The sequence below is a fragment of the Balaenoptera musculus genome, chromosome 7 (assembly GCF_009873245.2).
Source record: "Balaenoptera musculus isolate JJ_BM4_2016_0621 chromosome 7, mBalMus1.pri.v3, whole genome shotgun sequence".
In the NCBI taxonomy this organism is placed as follows: Eukaryota; Metazoa; Chordata; class Mammalia; order Artiodactyla; family Balaenopteridae; genus Balaenoptera; species Balaenoptera musculus.
Window position 1 is genome coordinate 6,366,366 of NC_045791.1, and position 21,608 is coordinate 6,387,973.

Sequence of the window (21,608 nt, forward strand, 5' to 3'; positions counted from 1 at the left end):
CTGTGTGCTCGGATAAAATTGAGACCCATAAAAACCATCAATAGAGACAGCATATTTTTCATTATGGAAACGTGCTAAAATAATAATGTGGTCATTTTACAATACTGTGAACTACTGCAAGGTCATCTAACATTTTTGTTCTCATTTTGTGATTAAATTATAATTGTATAACTTGAAATCACAAAGAACTGTTTTTAAAATACAAAAAGGGCAAATTAGCGTTCTTCGGTAAACTCTCTATAGTAATTTTTAAGGAGGGAAATAATTTTAAAAATCCCAGTAGGCTTTTCTTTTTTTTTTTTTTTTTTTGGCCATGCTTGGAAGTGGCGTTGACCTTAAAACTTTTTGATCTCAAAGAACGCTTAATTAATCTGATGTGAAGAAAAAATAATAACCGCTTCACTTCTCTGGCAGTCTAATCGCAGACCACCCCCTTTTCCCCAGCCTTAGGGGAGGGAGCGTTTAATAACGGTCTGTGTAAACTGATGCCCAGGCCGTAGGAGTTCGCAGGAGCTCTGCTCAAGCAAGTTAAACCAAGCAAGGGGCAAAGGGCAGCCCTCGAAACAAAAAACTGCTCAAACCAACCAACGCAGAGGATCGCAATGGCTCTGCTGGCGCGGATACTCAAAGCCCGTCTGCGCCCGGCGCCCGAGCGGGGCCCTTGGCAGCCTCGGCCCACGGACGCCAGGCTCCCGGCGAGGGCGCGGGCCGAGGACAAAGGAGCCGGGCGGCCGGGGGCGCCGCGGGCCGGGGGCCGGACCGGGGGGCCCCGGAGCCTCGCCGCCATGCCGGGACCCCGGACCCTCGCCAACCTGGTGGAGTTCTTCTGGAAGGACGGCTTCAGCCGCATCCACGAGATCCAGGTAGGCTGCGCGCGGGGGACCGGGAGCGCGAGGGGGCTCGCTCCGGCGGGAAGGCGCCGGGGACGAGGCCCGGGGAGGGAGCGCCGGGAAGGGAAACCCGGGAGAGGATACCGGGGAGGGAGCGCCGGGGAGGGGATCCAGGGAGAGGAAACCGGGGAGGGAGCGCTGGGGAGGGGATCCGGGGAGAGGATCCCGGGAAGGACGCCAGCGAGGGAACCCCGGGAGAGGATACCGGGGAGGGAGCGCCGGGGAGGGGATCCGGGGAGAGGATCCCGGGGCGGGGGGAGGAGCGCCGGGGAGGGGACTCGGGGAGAGGATCCCAGGGAGAGGATCCCGGGAAGGACGCCAGCGAGGGAACCCCGGGAGAGGATACCGGGGAGGGAGCGCCGGGGAGGGGACCCGGAGAGGGATCCCGGGGAGGGAGCTCCGGGGAGGGGACCCGGGGAGAGGATCCTGGGGAGGGAGCTCCGGAGAGGGGACACGGGAGAGGAAACTGGGGAGGGAGCTCCGGGGAGGGGACACGGGAGAGGATCCCGGGGAGGGAGCGCCGGGGAGGGGACACGGGAGAGGATCCCGGGGAGGGAGCGCCGGGGAGGGGACCCGGGAGAGGATCCCGGGGAGGGGGCGCCGGGGAGGGGATCCGGGGAGAGGAAACCGGGGAGGGGGCGCAGGGGAGGGGACCCGGGGAGAGAATCCCGGGAAAGGCTCCAGGGAGGGCACCGTAGAGGGGCGCCGGAGGAGGGGGTCACGGGCAGGGGCCGCCCTGGAGCCGCTGGGCCCCCACGCGCCGTACGCTCCGGCGGGCGGGCCTGCGGAGTCGGGGCGCGGGGAGCCGCCGCCCGGCCTCCCGGGACCGTCCCGAGGGAGGCCCGTGAGCAGCACCGCTCCCGCGGCGGGTGAGGAGCCCTGCGGGTCTTTACGCGGCCGAGGACAGGTTGCGTACGTTCCTAGTCCTTTTTGTTTGTGTTTTATAATTGAAAAAAAAAACAACAGCGAGGGGTTCGGAGGCTCCGAGTTATGTAATCTCTACGTGATGGGAAGACAAACGAAAGTTCGTGAACTTCGGCGTCAAGCCAGGTCTGGGCAGGGACTTAGGAAGGACCCAACCGGTCCAGCAAGCCCGTCGGAGTGCTGGGAGCCGGCTCGTTGCACGGCGGCTCATCTTGACCCCGAGTTTTGCCCTTTCCGTGCCCACCTCAAATCGCGTCTTTCATGGCAAGGTGACCCCCACCTTTAAGCGTCGTCAAATCCATTGGCTCCCATTTGCTATGGCAGCTGCTCGCCGCTTGCCTCCGTCACTTTCTCAGGGCTCCCACCCCAGAGACCGCTGTGATCTCTGGGACCTGGGCCTTTTGACCTCTTCGGAGAACACCCTCCTTCCCACTACTCACTTCTTTTTGTTCAAAGCTCACTCTTCAACCTTGAGAAACTTCTCAGAGGAAGCTTTTTGTAACCACCCACCTGGGTTTTGGTCATTTGTTCATACATTCATTCCCTCAACCCTTAACCTACATGAGGGTGCAGAGGCCACAGCTACAGCTGGAGAAGCAGAAACTTACTTCATTGATGGAAACAAAACAAAACAAAACAAAACAGTGGAGCAAAAGGAGCAATTTTAATTTGACTGAAATTCCAGTTGGCCCCTCATGAACTCTACACGATTTCTTCCCAAACATGTTTCTAGGGGTCAAAAATGATTTTTTCTGTTCCATGTGGAATCTGAACATAAGATATCAAGATGATAGTTTTCAAATACGGTAAAAAAAAAAATTATTTATTTATTGACAAGTTCAATACAGGTTGTTCTAGACTGGATAAGGTTCTAGTAAAACCCTCTCCCCATGCTCTCCAGGTCACCCCTAAGGCATTTCTAAGGAGGAAGAGAATTATTCTGTTACCTCAAGTCCAGTTTCCTTTCACTCGACTTGTAATCACAGAATGCTGTCTCACAAGGGATTCATCTATAGGGTCCAGGTCTTTCACTTTACATGTGGAAAAGGCCCAAAGTGTTGGCTGAGTGACTTGCCCACAGTCACATAGCTGGTTAGTGGCAGAGCAGACACAGTGATCAAGGTCGCCAGGTATGACAGAGCAGGAGGGTCCTGCGTTACATAGCAGGCCTTTACAAACACCTGTGGAATCTTGGCCAATCAGTTCTTCTCTCTGGACCACAGTTTCCTCCTCTGTGCGGGAGTCTAACAATTCTCATCCATCTCACGGGTTATTGTGAGGTCGTGTGATCAGGGCTGTGGAAGGGCTTTGTAAACTGTAATAATAACCAATACATAAGAAGAATGAACAGTTCTGGAACACTTTTCATGTGCCAGGCACAGTTTTAATTCCTCCACGTGAGGTAATTTCTATTATTTCTCCATTTTGCAGGTGAGGAAACTGAGACACAGTGGAACCTAACTTCCCAAGGTCACCAAGCTAGTACACTGTGAGCCGAGATTCCAACTCCAGAGTCTGTGCTCCAGCTGGCTACACAAACTGAGTTTGTGGCTGACTGTGTCATTCCTTGGCCCTCCACCAAAAAGGGCCATAAACTACCTGTGTCCTTCATTGCCCCTTGGTCAGTGGCTCCCTTGTCTGATTGTGCCCATTCAGTAGCTGGATTTGCCCGAGGAGTGGCCCATCTCCCAGTAGTTCTGGTAACAGTCATCCTATCAGAGACCTGGAGAAATACCCTTTTGGGGTCACCTGTTTGTTAGGCAGAGTGATCCCTTGGCACCTGACACATCCCAGTTGAGTCTGAGTGTCTTCATCTCCAGGCAGTGGGACTTCAACCAGGTCCACAAAGAAGCAAACAGCTTCTACCTGAGAGCAGAAGAGTGGAGAGATGACAGACCCTCTGGCCCGCCATTTCCGTGGTTGAGAGTTGGAGTGATAAGAAATGTTGGCAGATGCCAAAGAGGGACGTAGTCATTTTCCCCATGCTTAATCCTACCTATGGCATGCTTTTTTTTTTTTTTTTTGGCCACACCGCACAGCATGCGGGATATTAGTTCCCTGACCATGGATCTAACCCATGCCCCCTGCATTGGAAGCATGGATTCTTAACCACTGGACCGCCAGGGAAGTCCCCATGCCTATGTCATGCTGAGCCATGCTGGAGGGTACTTTCTCTCCTTCCTTCTTTAATTATTTAACTCGACTGTTTAACCCATTTACATTTATTGTGATTTCTTTTTTTGGTAACAACTTCATTGAGATATAATTCACATATCATACAATTCTCCCACTTAAAGTATACAACCATCACAACAATCAATTATAGAACATTTTCATAACCTTAAAAAGAAATCCATATTGTATTCTTTAGCTATCACTCCCCAACCCTCTCATTCCCCCAGCCTTAAGCAATGACTAATAATTTACTTTCTGTCTTTATAGATTGGCCTATTCTGGACATTTCATATAAATGGAATCATATAATATGTGGTCTTTTTTGTCTGGCTTCTTTCACTGAGCATAATGTTTTCAAGGTTCACCCATGTTGTAACATGTATTAGTACCTCATTCCTGTTTATGGACAAATAATATTCCAGTGTGTGGATAGACCACATTTTGCTTACTTATTCATCAGTTGATAGACATTTGGATTGTTTCTACCTTTTGGCTGTTATGTTTTCATTTCTTTGGGGTATATATCTAGGCGTGAAATTGCTGTGTCAAATAGTAACTCTGTATTTAACCTTTTGAGGAATTGCTAGACTGTTCTAAAGTGGCTGCATTATTTTATATTCCACCAACAGTGCTAGAGGGTTTTGATTTCTCCACATCCTTGCCAATACTTGTTATTACCTGTCCTTTTGATTATAAGCATCCTAGTATGTGGGAAGTGATATCTCATTGTGGTTTTGATTTGCATTTCCCTAATGACTAATGATGTTGAGCTTCTTTTCATGTGGTTATTAGACATTTCAATATCTTCTTTGGAGAAGTGTCCATTCAAATAATTGCCCAGTTTTTAATTGGGTTATTTGTTGTTGTTGTTTTTTACTCTTGGGTTGTAATAGTTTTTTTATATATTCTAGACATAAATCTCTTATCAAATAAGTACTTTGCAAATATTTTCTCCATTCTAGGGATTGTCTTTCACTTTCTTGGTAATGTCCTTTGACATTATGCACATTTAAAAATTTTGATGATGTCCAATCATCTGTTTTTTTCTTTTGTTGCTTGTTCTTTTGGTATCATATCTTAAGACACAATTGCCAAATCCAAGGTCATGAATATTTATCCCTATGTTTTCATCCAAGAGTTTTGTGGTTTTAGCTCTTGCATTTAGTCTTTGGTCCACTTTGAGGTAGTTTTTGTATGTGGTGTGAGATAAGGGTACAAATTATTTTTTGTTTGTGGCTATCCAATTTTCCCAGCATCTTTTGTTAAAGAGGCTATTCTTTCCCATTTAATTGTCTTGGCACCCTTTTTGAAAATCCATTGACCTTAGATGTATGGGTTTATTTCTGGGGTCTCAATTCTATTCCAATGATTTAGATGTCCATCCTTATGCCAGTAGCACACTGTCTTCATTACTTTTATAGTAACCTTTGAAATAGGGAACTGTGAGTCCTTCAACTTTGTTCTTTTTTAGGATTGTTTTTGCCGTTCTGAATCACTGGAATTCTGATAGAGATTATGTTGAATTTATGGATCAGCTTGAGAAGTATTGCCATCTTAATAATATTAAGTCTTCCATTCCATCGACATGGAATAAATAAATTCCATTTATGTAGGTCTTTAATTTCTTTCAATGATCTTTTGCAATTTTCAGAGTGTAAGTTTTACACTTCTTTTATTAAATGTATTGCCAAGTATTTTATTCTTTATGATGCTATTGTAAATGGAATTGCTTTCTTAATTTTATTTTTGGATTGTTCATTGCTAGTGTGTGGAAATACAATTGAATTTTGTATATTGATCTTATATCCTGCAAGTTACTGAACATGATTTTTAGCGGATGTCTTAGAATTTTCTACACACGAGATCATGTCATATGTGAATAGAGCCAGCTTTATTTCTCCCTTTCCAATCTGGGCGCCTTTTCTTTCATTTTTTTGCTGGGGGCATTTTTACAGGTTTATTACAGATTTCCCGCAGGGAGCTTTCTTCACAGGGCAGGCTGGGCGGCTGCTGAGTGTCTGAATGAAAGGGGCAGGCAGAGCCTGTTTGACTCAGGACAGTTAAGACCCTGCAGTTCATCTACAGCCATATTCCTCTCACATTGCTTCACACAGCTAAGGTTTTTTTTAAAACACACATCTTTAAAGAACTAAGAAAACTTCTATGAATATGATTAATGATGTGAAAATATGTTTACCTCAGGAATACTTAAAGCAACCACTCTTTTTTTGTTTTAATTAATATTTATTGGAGTAGAGTTGATTTACGATGTTGTGTTAGTTTCTGTTGTACAGCGAAGTGAATCGGTTATACATATACATACATCCACTCTTTTTTAGATTCTATTCCCATGTAGGTCATTGCAGAGTACTGAGTAGAGTTCCCTGTGCTGTACAGTAGGTCCTTATTAGTTATCTAGTGTGTATATGTCAATCCCAGTCTCTTAATTTATCCCTGCCCCCTCCTTTCCCCCTTGGTAACCGTAAGTAAAGTGGCCACTCTGATTCAGTTCTGCATAATGCAGAGCTTCCCTCTGCCCCAGTTTTCTGCTCCCCTAACATCCAGGAATGTCCGTGTCAAAGGTATATCATATCTGTGTATTTTTTCCTTTTTTGATTTCTCCATGGTTTTGCAGCAGAAACACACACGGGAATATGGAAAAATCTTCAAGTCTCACTTTGGTCCTCAGTTTGTAGTATCTGTTGCAGACCGAGACCTGGTGGCTCAGGTGCTCCGGGCAGAGGGGGCTGCGCCCCAGAGAGCCAACATGGGGTCCTGGCAGGAGTACCGAGACTTACGGGGCAGATCCACCGGGCTCATCTCCGCGTGAGTATGTGAGGCCAGGCTGAGCCACGAGCAGGAGCGGGGAGCCCAGGGACACCCCCACTCCCTGAACGCTGGGCTCCTAAAACCAGCTATTAATAAAGCACAGAACTCCCAGTGGAATAGTATCAAAAGAGCCTCACGTGTGATCTACTAAAATCTTCTAAAACCCTCTGGGAAGAGATGTGGTGGCAGGGACAAGGTGGGGATCCCACTAGCCGAGTGATGGAGAGGAGCCATTTTTCAACGAACGCTTTGTGGCTTTAGGTGTCCATTCGGTGACCACTGCGGGGGCTGAAGCTCACAGAGCCCATCTGTGCACAAGGGTGAGGGTGGTGAACTGTTTTAGGAGACCTCCAGGAGGGGCTGCGAACTTCAGCACTGATTGCCATGTGATGGCGTTCCTGCCTTATAACAGGCTGTGGTTATTATACACCTCTGTGTCTTCCAAGAGTGAATCGGTACAGCCTCAGGCAGGGAGGAGAAAACAGAGCATCTGCAGATCCCCTGGTCCAAATCCCTTTGGTTTAGAAATTCTATTTTTAGCTCTTTTGATATACATGTCCTTACACATGAACTGGGGAGTAATACCATCACTCCCCTCTCTTTGCAGTGTCTGTCCTGTCTTCATCCCATTTGGACTGGCAGATCTTGTTGACTCTTTATTGCTGGGAAATGTTTGCAGAGATACTCTGAATTCCTTCCTAGAATATCACTATAAGTAAGGTTATTTGGAATTCACTTTATTCTAGGGAGGGTGAACAGTGGCTCAAGATGAGAAGTGTGTTGAGACAAAGAATTCTGAAACCGAAAGATGTGGCCATTTTTGCAGGAGAAATCAACCAAGTTATTGCTGATTTAATTAAAAGAATCTACTTCCTCAAGAGCCAGGCAGAAGATGGGGAGACTGTGACCAACATCAATGACCTTTTCTTCAAATATTCAATGGAAGGTAGGTGAACTCAGGAGGTGGGGAAGATGGAAGAATGGACATTTACCAAAATATGGTTGTTATCACTCATTGAGCATCTCCTGTGTCCCAGACAATGTGCTAAGCCCCATACATACGTACATGTAATTGTCACAGTGCTAATGGAACCAGGTTGACCGACACTTTCACAAATGGGGGAACTGAAAAACTAACCCCCATTTTTAGTGGCAGAAACTTAGTTTCAAATTGAGGTCTCTCTAACTCAAGAACCATGCTCCTAATTACTACACATTTTGTTTTAGCATAGTTTGAAAAGCAACAGGGGTCTAGAGGGCATGTACTATAATCATTCTAGCTTTTAAAATCCATGTTAGATGGGTAGCGCATTCCCATGGTTCAAAAATCAAACCCAAAAAGTACTCATGGAAAAGTCTCCCTCTCTCCTGACCCAGCTAGGTCACCAGCTTCTTCAAGGGATATTTTATGTACATACAAAGAAATACGTGTGAGTATTCTTTTTACTTAAAAAAAAAAAAATGGTAGCATACCAAACATTTTTTCTGTACCTGGGTTTTTGGAGAATTCTATTAGCTTTCCCATTTTTATTTTTATTTATTTATTTATGGCTGCACTGTGCGTGGCATGCGGAACTTCCCTGACCAGGGATGGAACCCGTGCCCCCTGCAGTGGAAGCGCGGAGTCTTAACCACTGGACTACCAGGGAAGTCCAGATTTCCCATTAAAAAAAAAAATTTTTTCTTCAAATTTAATTTTTAAGTTAACTTTTTAAAGTTCTGGTATTAATGCTCTCTAAAAATAGTAACAAAATCAACAGAGAAGTGAGTTGTAAACACACTGAAAAATCCTGCCCTTCCCTGGTTCACAGAGGCCCTTTCCTCTGCCCCGTTAGCTCGTCCTGGGGCTCCCCGATGTGCGGCCAGGAGGAGCCACCTTTCAACTCCCCAAAGTTGGGCAACTGGCTGAAAGGTTGGGAGTTCTGCCTTGTGGATCTTGAACAGACTGTTGAGCTGAGGGCGCACTGAGGCAGAGGGTTTGTCAGCATTGAACCCACAGCGCTCTGGGGGTCAGGACCTGGTAGAGAAAACCTCACGGGTAGGCACCTGGACCACTTTTTTTTTTAATTTTTATTTTTTTGGCTGCACTGCGAGGCTTGTGGGATCTTAGTTCCCCGACCAGGGATGGAACCCAGGCCCCTGCAGTGGAAGCGAGGAGTCCTAACCACTGGACCACCAGGGAAGTCCCTGGACCACTTTTGAAAGTTACATTTATGGCCAGGTATCGTATGTTGATGCTGTGAATAATCTAGAAGAAGAAGAAGAAGGGTTGTAACCTCTCTCCCGCGCAGGAGTGGCTACCATTCTTTACGAGAGTCGTCTGGGCTGCCTGGAGAACAGCGTCCCACAGGCGACGATGGACTACATCGAGGCCCTGGGGCTCATGTTCTGCACATTCAAGACGTCCATGTACGCCGGTGCCATCCCGAGGTGGCTCCGCCCGCTCATCCCCAAACCCTGGCGGGAATTCTGCAGGTCCTGGGATGGACTCTTCAAATTCAGTAAGAGAAGAGTCAGGGCACCTTTTGTAGAATCAGATGGACCTGACTTTCCTCCTAGTTGTGTATCTAACACTCACGCAGACAGTGGGTATTACTGCAGGGGATACCCCAATGGAGTTACATGCTATTTGGACTCAAGAACTTTTAGATTGGTTTCTCAAATGAGCAAAAAGCACGTGGGTTGTGACCACAAGTAATGTGACAGATTTCTCACTTTAAAAAAAAATAAATTTATTTATTTAATTTATTTATTATTTTTGGCTGCATTGGGTCTTTGTTGCTGCGCACAGGCTTTCTCTAGTTGTGGCGAACAGGGGCTACTCTTTGTTGTGGTGCACAGGCTTCTCCTTGCGGTGGCTTCTCTTGTTGCAGAGCATGGCTCTAGGTGCGCGGGCTCAGTAGTTGTGGCACGCGGGCTCAATAGTTGTGGCTCACGGGCTCTAGAGCACAGGCTCAGTAGTTGTGGTGTGCAGGCTTCAGTAGTTGTGGCACACGGGCTCAGTAGTTGTGGCACATGGGCTCAATAGTTGTGGCTCACGGGCTCTAGAGTGCAGGCTCAGTAGTTGTGGCACACGGGCTTAGTTACTCCGCAGCATGTGGGATCTTCCCGGACCAGGGCTCGAACCCGTGTCCCCTGCATTGGCAGGCGGATTCTTAACCACTGTGCCACCAGGGAAGCCCTGAAGAGGCGATTCTTAACCAAAACTTCTTTCAAAAGAAACACTGTTTTCAAACAGGCCAAATCCACGTTGACAACAAGCTGAGGGACATACAGTGCCAAATGGACCGAGGGGAGAGAGCGAGAGGGGGCCTGCTCACGTACCTCTTCCTCAGCCAGGAGCTGACACGGGAGGAAATCTACGCCAACCTGACCGAGATGCTGCTGGCCGGCGTGGACACGGTGAGCTCTCAGCTCTCCTTTCTTCTCAGCAGAGCACAGTTAAAGCTGGGGGCCTTTCCGAGGAATCCGACAGATGGCAGATACTTTAAGAGGACCATGCTTGTTTGTACTAGCTGAACGTCTGCTTCACTGCTGAGGGTCTCCAGGAGAAAACTCGACCTTTTTTCTTTTCTTTAATATAAACTAAGGTGCACGATGAATTCTGTAAATAACATAACCCAATTCTATTACCACACACACAAAGTAGCAATATGTTTTAAAGTTTAAAATCATTCCTGATTTGCAAACATTTCTCCATTGTTTCATAATATCAGAAATGAAGGGACTTCCCTGGCAGTCCAGTGGTTAAGACTTCCCCTTTCAATGCAGGGGGTGTGGGCTCGATCCTTGGTCAGGGAGCTAAGATCCCCCATGCCTTGCGGCCAAAAAACCAAAACATAAAACAGAAGCAGGATTGTAACAAATTCAATAAAGACTTTAAAAATAGTCCACATCAAAAAAACTTAAAAAAAAAAAAAAAAGAAATGAAGAGGGCACAGACATTAAAAACCCTCTTATTTATCATTTAAAATATTCCGGGCTATGGAGAACTTCCCAGTTCATTTGATAAAGTCAGCATAACTTCAAAACCTGCTAAAGAAATCATAAAGAAAGAAAAGTTTAATAAGCAGTTTGACTTATGAATATGTACATATATCAATTTTAAATCCTAGTGAATAGATTCAGTTAGTGTAGCAGACGAATAATACACTATGACCAACGAGGGCTCAATATCAGAATGAAACAAAGCATTGCCCATTGATTTGGAGGGAATTCCATACCCTATTACTAAGTGAGAAATGAAGATGCAGAAAAGCGTGTACATCCTGTGTTCTCGTTAGTAAAACAGTGGCCCCCGTCCCATCTGTCCGTGTGCACGTGTGTATCGCTAAGTGACTGCTGGGCGTGGAGGAAAGTATGGACCCTGCACCCTGGATGGTTAACGTGGGTTCCTGGGCTGGGGCGCGGCTGGCACAGGGGTGTGGAAGCCAAGTTCCTTCCAAAAACTTACGTATAATCGGATACATTTACTCAAGTATAAAAAATGATATACTTGTGGGTATATGTACAGAAAAAGTTTAGAATTTGCTAAAAGAAAGTGGTGAAATAAGAAAAAGAAGGGCCAGGCTTTTGGTAATTGGTGGAAGAAAAGTCAGTTGAGTGAAATAATGAAGATTAAGACAGTAAATTTGGTGATTTACTGTGTCTCCAACGCACATCTGTAAGCACCCTTCTGTTCACACGGAATCCTCTGAGGTAGGTGTTATTGTCTTCATTTAACAGGTGGGAAAATGAAACAGCTAATCTTGCCTCAAGGTTTTTCCTTCACAGGAGTGCTTCCCGGACTTGAGGAAAGCACAAATCTCCTTTTTAGAGGTAGACAAAAACCCCACGGTTGACATTTTTATTATGAAGTCACTTAAACATGTAAAAGCAAAAAAACTTCACATAAATTCATTATTCTTATGGATCGTCTTCAACAATAAAGCAAAAAGTATATGAATTAAATACAAACTAATCAATGCGGTCAATGCAAGCGATGAAAGTTCTGATTAACCGTGTGAATGTGACAGCGTGGGTTTGCTTGAGTGGAGAAGCGATGATGGAATGAACGGCCTTGTGTCTAAGCTGATTCAGATGCATGCTACTATTGCCCCCTGGTGGTAACTCAGAGCATCGCCGTGAGATGGAGGGCAGAGAGGACTCTTACCTACGTGAAGGGAACATCAGGAGAAAAACTCTTGAAACTTCATGCTCATTTTTTAAAATGTTATTTTAAAAAGCCAACTTCATTGCAGCATAATTTATGCACAATAAACTGCATCCATTTAAACGGTACAATTCGATACAGATTGTTGACTGATACAGGATAAGCACAGATGCAATCATTTTTGAAACCAGCACTGCAGTTAAGATCCTGGACATTGCTACCACCTCTGCAAGTTCCTCACCCCCATTTCAGTCCATCCCTCCCATACTCTCCCCCACCCCTGCAACTGCCTTCTGACACTGTGTCATAACAGTTTGCATTTTTCTAGAAATCAGTTTGCATTTTTCTAGAAATTTATATAAATGGAAACATACGGTATGTATTTTGTGTCTGGCTTCCTTCACTCAGCAAAATGATTTTGAAATTCATGGATGTTGTTGCCTGTAAAAGTAGTTTATTCTTTTTTATTACTGAATAGTATTCCATTGTATGGCTATACCACATTTGGTTTTTCCATGAAAATGTGATTTTAATAGAAATTTTCTGTTCTCTTCATAGGAAGCATCTAAATTATTTACTTATCATTTATAAGGAAGAACTTGTACATTACCTTGTATATTACAGGAAAGCTTGCCCTCTAAAAATACGTAATATCTATTAGAGGGAAATAACATCAAGATGGCCTACTTAAGTTAGATTTTTTTAGATGAAAGAAAGGACACTTATACTGTGGAATTTCCTTGTTTACAAGAGTGTGAACTACAGTCACATAGGTAATAGTATTGATTTTAATGAAAATCTTGGAATCCAGGGTATAAAATAGAATTATTTACTCTCAATAACCAGAAATGTAATTCTTCAGTTTAGGAAGTGGAATAAACAATGATACTGCTTTGTGCAAATGCCATTCAATCCTTATATGGTGCTTTGCTTGGTAAGTGCATGGGAACGATGAGTGGACCAGTAATAGTCCTGTGACCACCCCCTCCTGTCCCCCTCTCCCCCATCTCCTCTAGATTAGGGCAATCAGAGCAGCCCTTGCCCAGCCATGGGCTTGCAGGATGCCGTTCTCAGGCTGATGGGCAGCCTCAGGTCCTTTCTAGCAAAACTCAGGTGACCCTTGTAGAGAAGGTCGAAGAAAGTTCTAGGCACAACTTCCAGGCTTGACCAGCATTCCTACGTGCTCTCAAACTCCATGGAAGAGGAGGCAGATTGTTCTTCAATGATTTTTAAAAGTTCCAAAATAATTTTTCCTGTGGCTCTTCATTGAAAGAGCCCTTGAATCCCATCGTTGATGTTACTTTCCAAAAATCTCTGTTAGTTTTTTTCCAGGAGGAGTTAAGGGAGATCATCTTTTGTTTCAGTAAGACATAAAATGCTCCGATGGACTTATATGGGCATGGCTTTGCACCTGTGCTTATTCTCCCATGACTTCACGTCCGATGTTGCCTGCACCTGAAATCCTTGATTTTACTCACCCATGTGCCTGTGTCTGCCGGTTTCTTTATTAGACATCGTTCACGTTGTCCTGGGCAGTGTATCTCCTCGCAAAGCACCCGGAAGTGCAGCAGACCGTGTACCGGGAGATAGTGAGGAATTTGGGGGAAAGGCATGTTCCCACGGCTGCAGATGTCCCCAAAGTCCCACTGGTCCGAGCTCTGCTTAAGGAAACCTTGAGGTAAAAGGCTCACGAAAATTCATGTCAAAAACCGTGTTCGTTAAGTCTCTGATTCTTTATCACAATGAATGTGCTTTTGACTTAAAAACTGGGTCCTAAACCAATACTCCAGCGACTCTAGGTGGCAGAAATGTTTAGGAAGGAGGGACTCATGACCATTTTATTTCCTCTCCGCCCTCGACAGAGCAGCAGAAAGGCTATTCTGTTTTACAGTTGGAAATATTCATTTCTTCATAAAGATCTTTAGAGCCATCTTCGAACTTTGTGCTCACTCTAGACATTTGTTTCATCAACTGTTTCCCAGTGTGCTCCACTGAGGATAAAGCCGAACAAGACTGACTGTCAGGAGAATGTTCTGGGCCGAGTGGCCAGTTACTAGACGTGCTTGCTGTGCTCTTTGTGTGAATCTCCTAGTCAGGGTGGAGACACCAAGTAGTGAGGCTTGTTTACTTCCGGACAGGACTTTACTGACCCTGGGAAACGCCGGAGCGTGAGGGATGCGGGTGGGCTTGGGCAGGCTTGGGTGGGAGGTGGGATTAGGTGACTAGTGAAGGTTCTTCCTCCTGTGAGGGTGAGGATCGTGACCACAGCATTCCTCTGTGACAAGGAGCAAAGGTTATTCACAGAGTACACACTAAAATAATGCTTTTACACCTGACTTGATAATGATATTTCAAGTTGGATTGCATCTTCCATCTTCATCATGCTGTTTAATCTCAAAAAAAAAAAAAAAAAGAAGAGAGAGAGAGAGAGAAAGAAAGAAAAAAGCCAGCTGTGTGTTAACTGGTATTTGTCAATTAAAGTTTATTCAGAGTTTTCGTAGTATCACTTCCCAGAGAATCCAAAAACTGATGTAGCATTTCTCAGAAATCTATTTCTTGGAGCCCTGAGTCCTATGAACTATTCCTTGATAAAGGGTTCCCATGCTTGCATAGATTTCAGAAATTCAGCATTATTCCTCTTGGGACTTCCCCAGTGGTGCAGTGGTTAAGAATCTGCCTGCCAATGCAGGGGACATGGGTTCGATCCCTGGTTGGGGAAGATCCTGCATGCCGCGGAGCAACTGAGCCCATGTGCCACAACTACTGAGCCTGAGCTCTAGAGCCCACGAGCCACAACTACTGAAGCCCACGTACCACAACTACTGAAGCCCATGTGCCTAGAGCCTGTGCTCCGCAACAAGAGAAGCCACCACAATGAGAAGCCCGCACACCACAACAAAGACCAAACACAGCCAATAAATAAATAAATAAATTTATTTTTTAAAAAAAGGAATTATTCCTCTTGGGAGCACAGTAGCATTTTAAAGGCTTTGCTTTGTGTTCTATAAATTTTTTTGACTGTGAGGCCCCAGAATACTTGCTGGGCAAAGCTAGGGAGCCCATGAAGATCCTTGCAAGATTTCCTGGTTGAAACTGTACCGTGTGTTACTTTTTAGAAAATGAAAATGGCAATATATCCAGACTTCTAAATGTTTAGTAACATATTTTGAAAGTCACCACTCCCTTCCCGTCCCCATTGGCTCTTTCTAGGCTGTTTCCAGTGCTGCCGGGGAATGGCCGGGTCACCCAGGAAGACCTGATTGTTGGCGGGTATCTGATTCCCAGAGGCGTGAGTTTGGCGGACATGGCCGGGCTGGGCTGAGCAGGGGCGGTTGGATTGGAAATTTGCTTCCATGTTTTGGATGTCCTTGTACCTAAGCAAATATCTGTAGATGTCCTTTTCTTCTGCATATATTTTTATGGTGAAGATGGGGCTTTAGGAGCAAGGAGATGTGGATTGTGTGATACTGCTCTGGCAAAAACAAAGGCAGATATTTCTGTAGCTCACAGGCCTATTCATCCCTCCCTCCCCCCGGAGGCCCCGTGGAAGCAGCAGTTCCCTCCAGGGAGAGTTTCTGAAGGACTTGAATTGCCTTCTCTGTGGCTGCATTGATGTCCATTCCCGGTAGGGTGTGAATTGAAGGGGGACCTGCCATCCTGGGTCTGCATGGCCTCTTGAGCCCTTACATGACACCTCCTGGCCCGGAGCATCTCTGGAGGGTCGGTCCAGCTGGGGCTGTGGCCTCTGCTCTACTTTCCCTTGATTAAGTTCTTTATTACTTTTCTGGTGAAAACGGTTTGCTCAGACCCAGCTGGCCCTCTGCCACTATGCCACCTCCTACGAGGATGAGAACTTCCCTCGGGCCAAGGAGTTCCGGCCTGAGCGCTGGCTGCGGCCAGGAAACCTGCGCAGGGTTGACAATTTCGGGTCCATCCCCTTCGGCTACGGGGCTCGAAGCTGCATCGGGCGGAGGATTGCAGAACTGGAGATCCACCTCCTCGTAATCCAGGTAGGGTCTGGGGGCTGGGCACCCGCCTGCGGGCTGGGCTTCGTCTAGGTGACTGGGTTCCGTTGGATCAAGACTTAGGGGAAAACAAGGAAAGAGGATTTTGAAAACTTTCAGAGCTTCCTGTTAAATCCCTTTTATGTGTTAAAATGCCTCCCCTCCCCCTGCAGTAGCCACCTCTAGCCCCATGGCCACCTGCCTTGTTTCTTTCCTCCTTGGAGTCACGTGGGCAGAACTGGGATGTGTGTGTGTGTCTGTGTGTGTGTGTGTGTAGCAGGGGTGGGTGGTTACAGGAGCCCAGGCACTCCCACAGGGGCTCTGCAGAGAGGCTAGTGGAAAGTGTCCAGCAAGCGGCCCTCAAACATTACGGGCCATCCCGTCACCAGGAGCTCCTCGAAATCAGGCTCCTGGGCCCCGGCCACAGAGAGAGTCACTTGGTGGGTCTGGGATGGGGCTCTGGGCGATTCTGATGTCAGTGGTCCGTGGGCTGCACTCGGTCTAAGAAAGTGCACATGGTGGGGCATGGGGGCATCTCTACTCCTGCTGGTGGCCGCGTCTGCTGTTCAAGCCCCGGCCTCCCAGGCCTCCTCCCTTCAGAGCTTGTCACTGTCACCGTCACCATGGAGGAAGTCACGTTCACCCCCTGATGCCCCCTCAGCACCTCGTTTTCTGTGAATCAGCCTTTTAAACAGGGAGGTGGCTCTCAAGCTTGTTTGGGTTTCGAAACATCAGGAAGGCCTGGTTTTGGTGAGAGAATACCTTACATGCAAATCTCTAAAGGCTCAAGTGTTTACTTTTGCGCTTGTACAGTATCTGAGTTCAGGCTGCAGCAGGAACTAAATAATGTCTGAAGGAAATTTTATGAAAGAAAAGCCTGCAGTAGAGAAACGTCTATCCATTAGCCTTTCCTGCAGATTTGGGGAACCTGCCATGGAAAACCTAGGCCCAAGGCTCGGGAGCTACTGTCATTGACTCCAGGCTTTGGGAGCACGAGGGGATGACCTGGGGACCCATCTCCCCATTTCACTGATGAGGAAGCTGAGGCTCAGGGAGTTGGAGCCACTTGCCACGGTTGCTGCGTGGCAGGTGCAGGGCACGAGGCACGTGTCCTGTCTCCTGCCTGCATTTCCCCTCATGTCACCGAGGTGCTTCCCGCAGGCCGGCAGAGCCCAGGGCAGAGCACTCAGGGGTTGGGACCTTTACGGACGATGGCATCAGAGAGCGTAAGGGATGGGGAAGCCCGGCCGGCCTGTGGGGGATTGTGGGCATGGGGGGATGGTGGGCATGGGGGGCAGGCTCGGAGGGCTGGAGGAGGTGAGGGGCCACGGCCAGGGAGGTGGGCGGGGAGGACGCCAGCTGGGCCCCCCTGGCTCTGGTGGGAAAGCTCCGGGGACCTGGTGAGACCCGCAGAAGCGGGCGCCGGCCTGTCCCTCGGTCGTCCCACCTCTGTGGGCACACGGCTGGCTGCAGCCCTCCAAGGTGAGAGGCGTCCCTTCCAGGGCAGCCGTCCCGGGCAGCGGTGGGCCCCATGGGCGCTGGCCAGGCCCAGTCATGCCCGAGGTGGGAGGCATCTCGGTGTGGAGGATGGATTCCAACCCCAGCTCTGCCAGTTTGCGGTTCCGACACCACGGGCGGGCCTCTCAGCCACTCTGAGCGTGTTTCCTCCTCCACAAAATGGGCCAGATACCTGCCTTCTGGGTGTGTGAGGAGTAAAAATAGTCTAAGCAGAGTCTGTGTCGTCTGCACATCTGCTCTCAGTGTCTGCTCACGGGGACTGCGTCTGGGAAGGTCCTGGCTCCGTCAGTGCTGCCGTGTGTTCCACAACCACGTCTCCGACGGGCAGAGGCCATGTCCAGGCAGGCTTTTGGGGGGGCTGACTGCTTCCCGGCCGCTTCCCACTTCTAACGGCCTGGACAACCATAGCGGGTGCTGAGGGCAAGAGGGCCGGCTGAGGGCACAGATGGTGGAGTGGGAAGACGGTCAGAAACTGGGTGTTTGGTGGTGGTGATGGGGGTTTTATTTGTTTGCTACTATAACATACACGGGTACCTGCTACAGTTCTTGCTTCAAGAGCCCTCATTTCTACTTGCGCAAGTATAGAGAGGGAACATCATTGTCTGTAATTGCCAAGAGAAAAAAAAAAAAACAGAAGGCACAAATAAACAGTATTAGGAATGAGAAAGGAGACATAGCTACAAATGCGGTTGATTTTTTTTTTAAATCAAGAAAATACTGCAAAAAGCTTTTTTACCACTACATCTGAAGACTTAGATAAAATGTACAATTTACTAGAAAAGGTGTAAATTACCCAAATTGACTCAAAAGAAAGAGAACAGACCTTGAACACACTGAGTCAGTAGTAAAAATACCTACCCACCAAATGTTCCAGACCTAGACAGTTTTATTGGCACGTTTTATCAAACCTCCAATGAACGGGTGATCATTATCTTATACAAATAGAAAATAGAAAAAGGAAGTCTCACTTTTATGAGACTTGTATAACCTTGAGAGTCATAACCTGGAATGGATAAAATAAGAAAGAAAAACTACAGGCCAATCTGATTTATGAACAAAGATGAAAAATACATTAAATGAAAAATTGGCAAGCCAAATCCAGCAACGTATGGACCAGAAATGCACCGTCACCAAATCAGGTGTGTTCAGGAATGCAAAGATGGCCCACCTCAAGACAGAATTCACCACAATGACAAATTAAGGGAGAAAAATTTTATGACCCTCGCCCAAAATAATTGATAAAATTCAACACCCATTCATGAAGAAACTCTCTTAGCACACCTGTAATGGAAGGGCTTTCCTTAAGCAAATAAATAGTGTCTATCCCAACAAAACAGTGACTTATGCCTGTGGCCTATGGGAAGGGAAGGTTTGGCTTTAGTGCTGCAATATTAATGTGTTTCCTTGAAATCAGGAACAAGACATTCATATCCCATGGAGAATGGTTAGAAGATACACCCTTGCTCCTTGGGAACTGGAGACTTGAGGTGGAAGGGGGGCCTTGTTTTTTGGCTTTTACATCTCCTGTGTAGTTTTCATTTTTCAATGAGCATGTACTGCCACTCAGAAAGGAAAAAGGCCCTGTGGGATGTTGGCCATGGAGTGAGGAGACCTGTGTGTGATTCTTTCTTCTGCCACATGGGAATGTGCGAGCAGTCCTGTGAGGTCAGAACAAAGGGTCAGAGATTAGATACTGAGGTGAAGGCATCTCGATGCCAGAATGTTCTAGAGCTGCCTAAATACAGGTCATTCAGCTTGGCTCTCTAACAATGACAAAGTAACGATTTTAGCCCGTGTCTTCAATGCAGCCCTGCTCCCTGCATGACCTCCAGTCCCGGAGCCCCAGCTCACCCAGAGGACACATCAGTGGGTCTTGCTGCTTTACCTGGGAGACCAGGCTGGAGAGTCAGGGTGGGCTGGGGCGTCTGCATCCCATGTGACAATATAGGTTCTCCAGCACTGATGCTCTCTTAGGAGGTTGGAGCAGGGGAGGGATGAATGGCTGGTCTGCTACCCTGCACTGTCCCCACCGGCTCTTGAGCAAGGCCCTGCCTCCCCTCCAGGAACCAATGTAGTTTTGACAGAGGTCCTTAGAGCAGGTTGCCTTTTGTTTTCTAAGCCTAGAGGTGACTTTGAAAATCAAGCCTTGGCCATTCGTTGGGGAGATTAGTGCTTGAGGCTGGTGGATACTTAAGTGTTCTTTAAAACTTCCCAGTTTCACCCTGAGAGGTAGGGCTGCTTCTCCTTTTGAACTGCAGAAGTGAGAAATGGAATCAAAGGTGAAAATGAAGAATATTTAAATTAAAGACCGTAATGGATGAAGTCTGACAGCTGTGCCCCTGCTGCGTCCATACCACCACTGAAGTGGCTGCAGATTCCAAACCAGCAGGAACGCTGGAATTTCACTTTGTTCCTCTTTCCTCCTTGCTCCTTTGATTCCTTCTTTTTCTAGACCTACAGCGGAAGTAATACAGTTAGAACTTTGAACTAGCTAATAAAGTGTAAGTCATTTGAGCATTCTGTTACTGAACAAAGTTCATGTGCCCGACGCACAGTGAGGCCAAACAAACCAAAACGTCAGAGTTTCAAGCAGAGAAAGGTTTATTGCAGGGCCAAGCAAGGACATGGGTGGCTTATGCCCCCCAAACCCCGAACTCCTTGATGGTTTGTGGGAAGAAGCTTTTATAGGCAAAATTTGGGGTAAGGGCTGCAGGGCTGATTGGTTGGTGGTGAGGTCACAGGGCGGGGCTCCAGGAATCTTGTGCTCATCCTGAAGTTACCATCCTCCACTTGGGTGGGGGCCTTAGCTCTGCAGAAGTGCTCAAAGATACTGTAATGTATATTTCTTGAGGAGGAACCAGAACCCTGCCCCAAGGCTGCACTATTGTTTCTTGACTGCTCCTCCCTTGTTTCTGCATCCCCTCCCTTCCCTAATTAGTAACTGCTCAAGTCCCCTCTTTGGAACTCAGGGAAGGTCAAGGAAGTCGTATGAAGCCTATTTCCTCCAAGCAAGAAATGGGGGACATGGAAAGGTTTCTGTGTCCAGGAGCCCCACAGGGTCCTGCTCAGTTTAAATTCTGATTGTGTATCTTTTGTCCCATGGGCCTTGTTGCTCAGAGGACATGCTGGACTCCTGTATAGGACCTGATGCCCTGTTTCCCACATCTCTCGTTCCCTCGGCTCCCTGCAGCCGGGGCTGTGACAGGAGTATGGGCACTCCAGCAGTACTGTGAATTTTCTGCTTCCCAATTTTGAAGTCCTTCTCTCTCTCTTTCTCTTCTTAGTTGCTTCAACGTTTTGAGATCAAAATATCTCCTTGGACTAAAACTGTTCATGCAAAAACCCATGGGCTTCTGATGCCAGGGGAGCCCATCCACGTGCGTTTTGTTAACAGAAAGTGAGCCTGGCGTTTTCACCCAGCTGCCAGACCGACACACACCAGGTGTTCGTGGGCCACAGATGATGGTGGGGGAGAAAAGGATCCCTTCTGGGGGCTGTCTTGGTTATAAATTGGCCTCCTGGTTTCTGGGAGACTGAAATCTTTATGCAAAGTAATGTGAGAAGATTGCTTTACTTTTGCATACCAGAGTTGCTTTTTTTTGGAGAAACAGCTGTTGTGAAGCCAGTGGCACTGAATTCTCATGCCTCATATGGTATCTTACCCTTGGACTCACTATTCACTTACCATAGTCTCCTCTGCATGTGGGCCAGGAAATGTTGGCGTACACATAGATTCAGGGCTTGAATATACCTTCTCTAATACTGCATCCGGGACTGCCCATTAGGATACAATTCCAACTTCTTGTTTTTAATTTGAAGAGGAAACATTAAGAGACCTCTGTAGAACAGACCTGTGGTTGCCGGGGGGGGGGGGTGGGGGGGGGTGGGGGGGGGTGGGTGGGGGGGGTGGGTGGGGGTGGGGGGGGTGGGGGGTGGGGGGGGTGGGGGGGTGGGGGGGGGAGGTGAGGGAGGGAAGGATTGGGAGTTCGGAATTAGCTCTATAGCACAGGGTATTTCAATATCCTGTGATAAACCATAATGGAAAAGAATATGAAAAAGAATGTATATATGTATAACTGAATCACTTTGTTACATAGCAGAAATTATCACAACACT

The 21,608-nt window shown here is 47.1% G+C and overlaps 1 protein-coding gene across 2 annotated transcripts; it reads left to right on the plus strand.

Moving 5' to 3' along the window:
- The first annotated feature begins 602 nt into the window (after positions 1 to 602).
- On the plus strand, positions 603 to 21,348 carry LOC118898171 (cytochrome P450 27C1). Of its 2 annotated transcripts, none has more exons than XM_036858187.1 (9): positions 603 to 863; positions 6,625 to 6,815; positions 7,565 to 7,764; positions 9,110 to 9,319; positions 10,057 to 10,220; positions 13,482 to 13,648; positions 15,181 to 15,259; positions 15,777 to 15,980; positions 20,777 to 21,348. In XM_036858187.1, exons 1-9 carry the CDS (start codon positions 603 to 605, stop codon positions 20,891 to 20,893), a joined length of 1,593 nt encoding a protein of 530 aa, XP_036714082.1. In that variant the 3' UTR covers positions 20,894 to 21,348. The 2 variants fall into 2 exon arrangements, with proteins under 2 accessions (XP_036714082.1, XP_036714083.1); XM_036858188.1 differs by having other exon boundaries at positions 737 to 863; positions 6,698 to 6,815.
- The last annotated feature ends 260 nt before the right edge of the window (positions 21,349 to 21,608 follow it).

Coding starts and splice junctions, on each gene's coding strand:
- LOC118898171 (XM_036858187.1), top strand. CDS start 603: ATGGCTCTGCTGGCGCGGATACTCAAAGCCCGTCTGCGCCCGGCGCCC. Junction 9,320..10,056: donor GGATGGACTCTTCAAATTCA/GTAAGAGAAGAG, acceptor GTTTTCAAACAG/GCCAAATCCACGTTGACAAC. Junction 10,221..13,481: donor TGCTGGCCGGCGTGGACACG/GTGAGCTCTCAG, acceptor TTTCTTTATTAG/ACATCGTTCACGTTGTCCTG.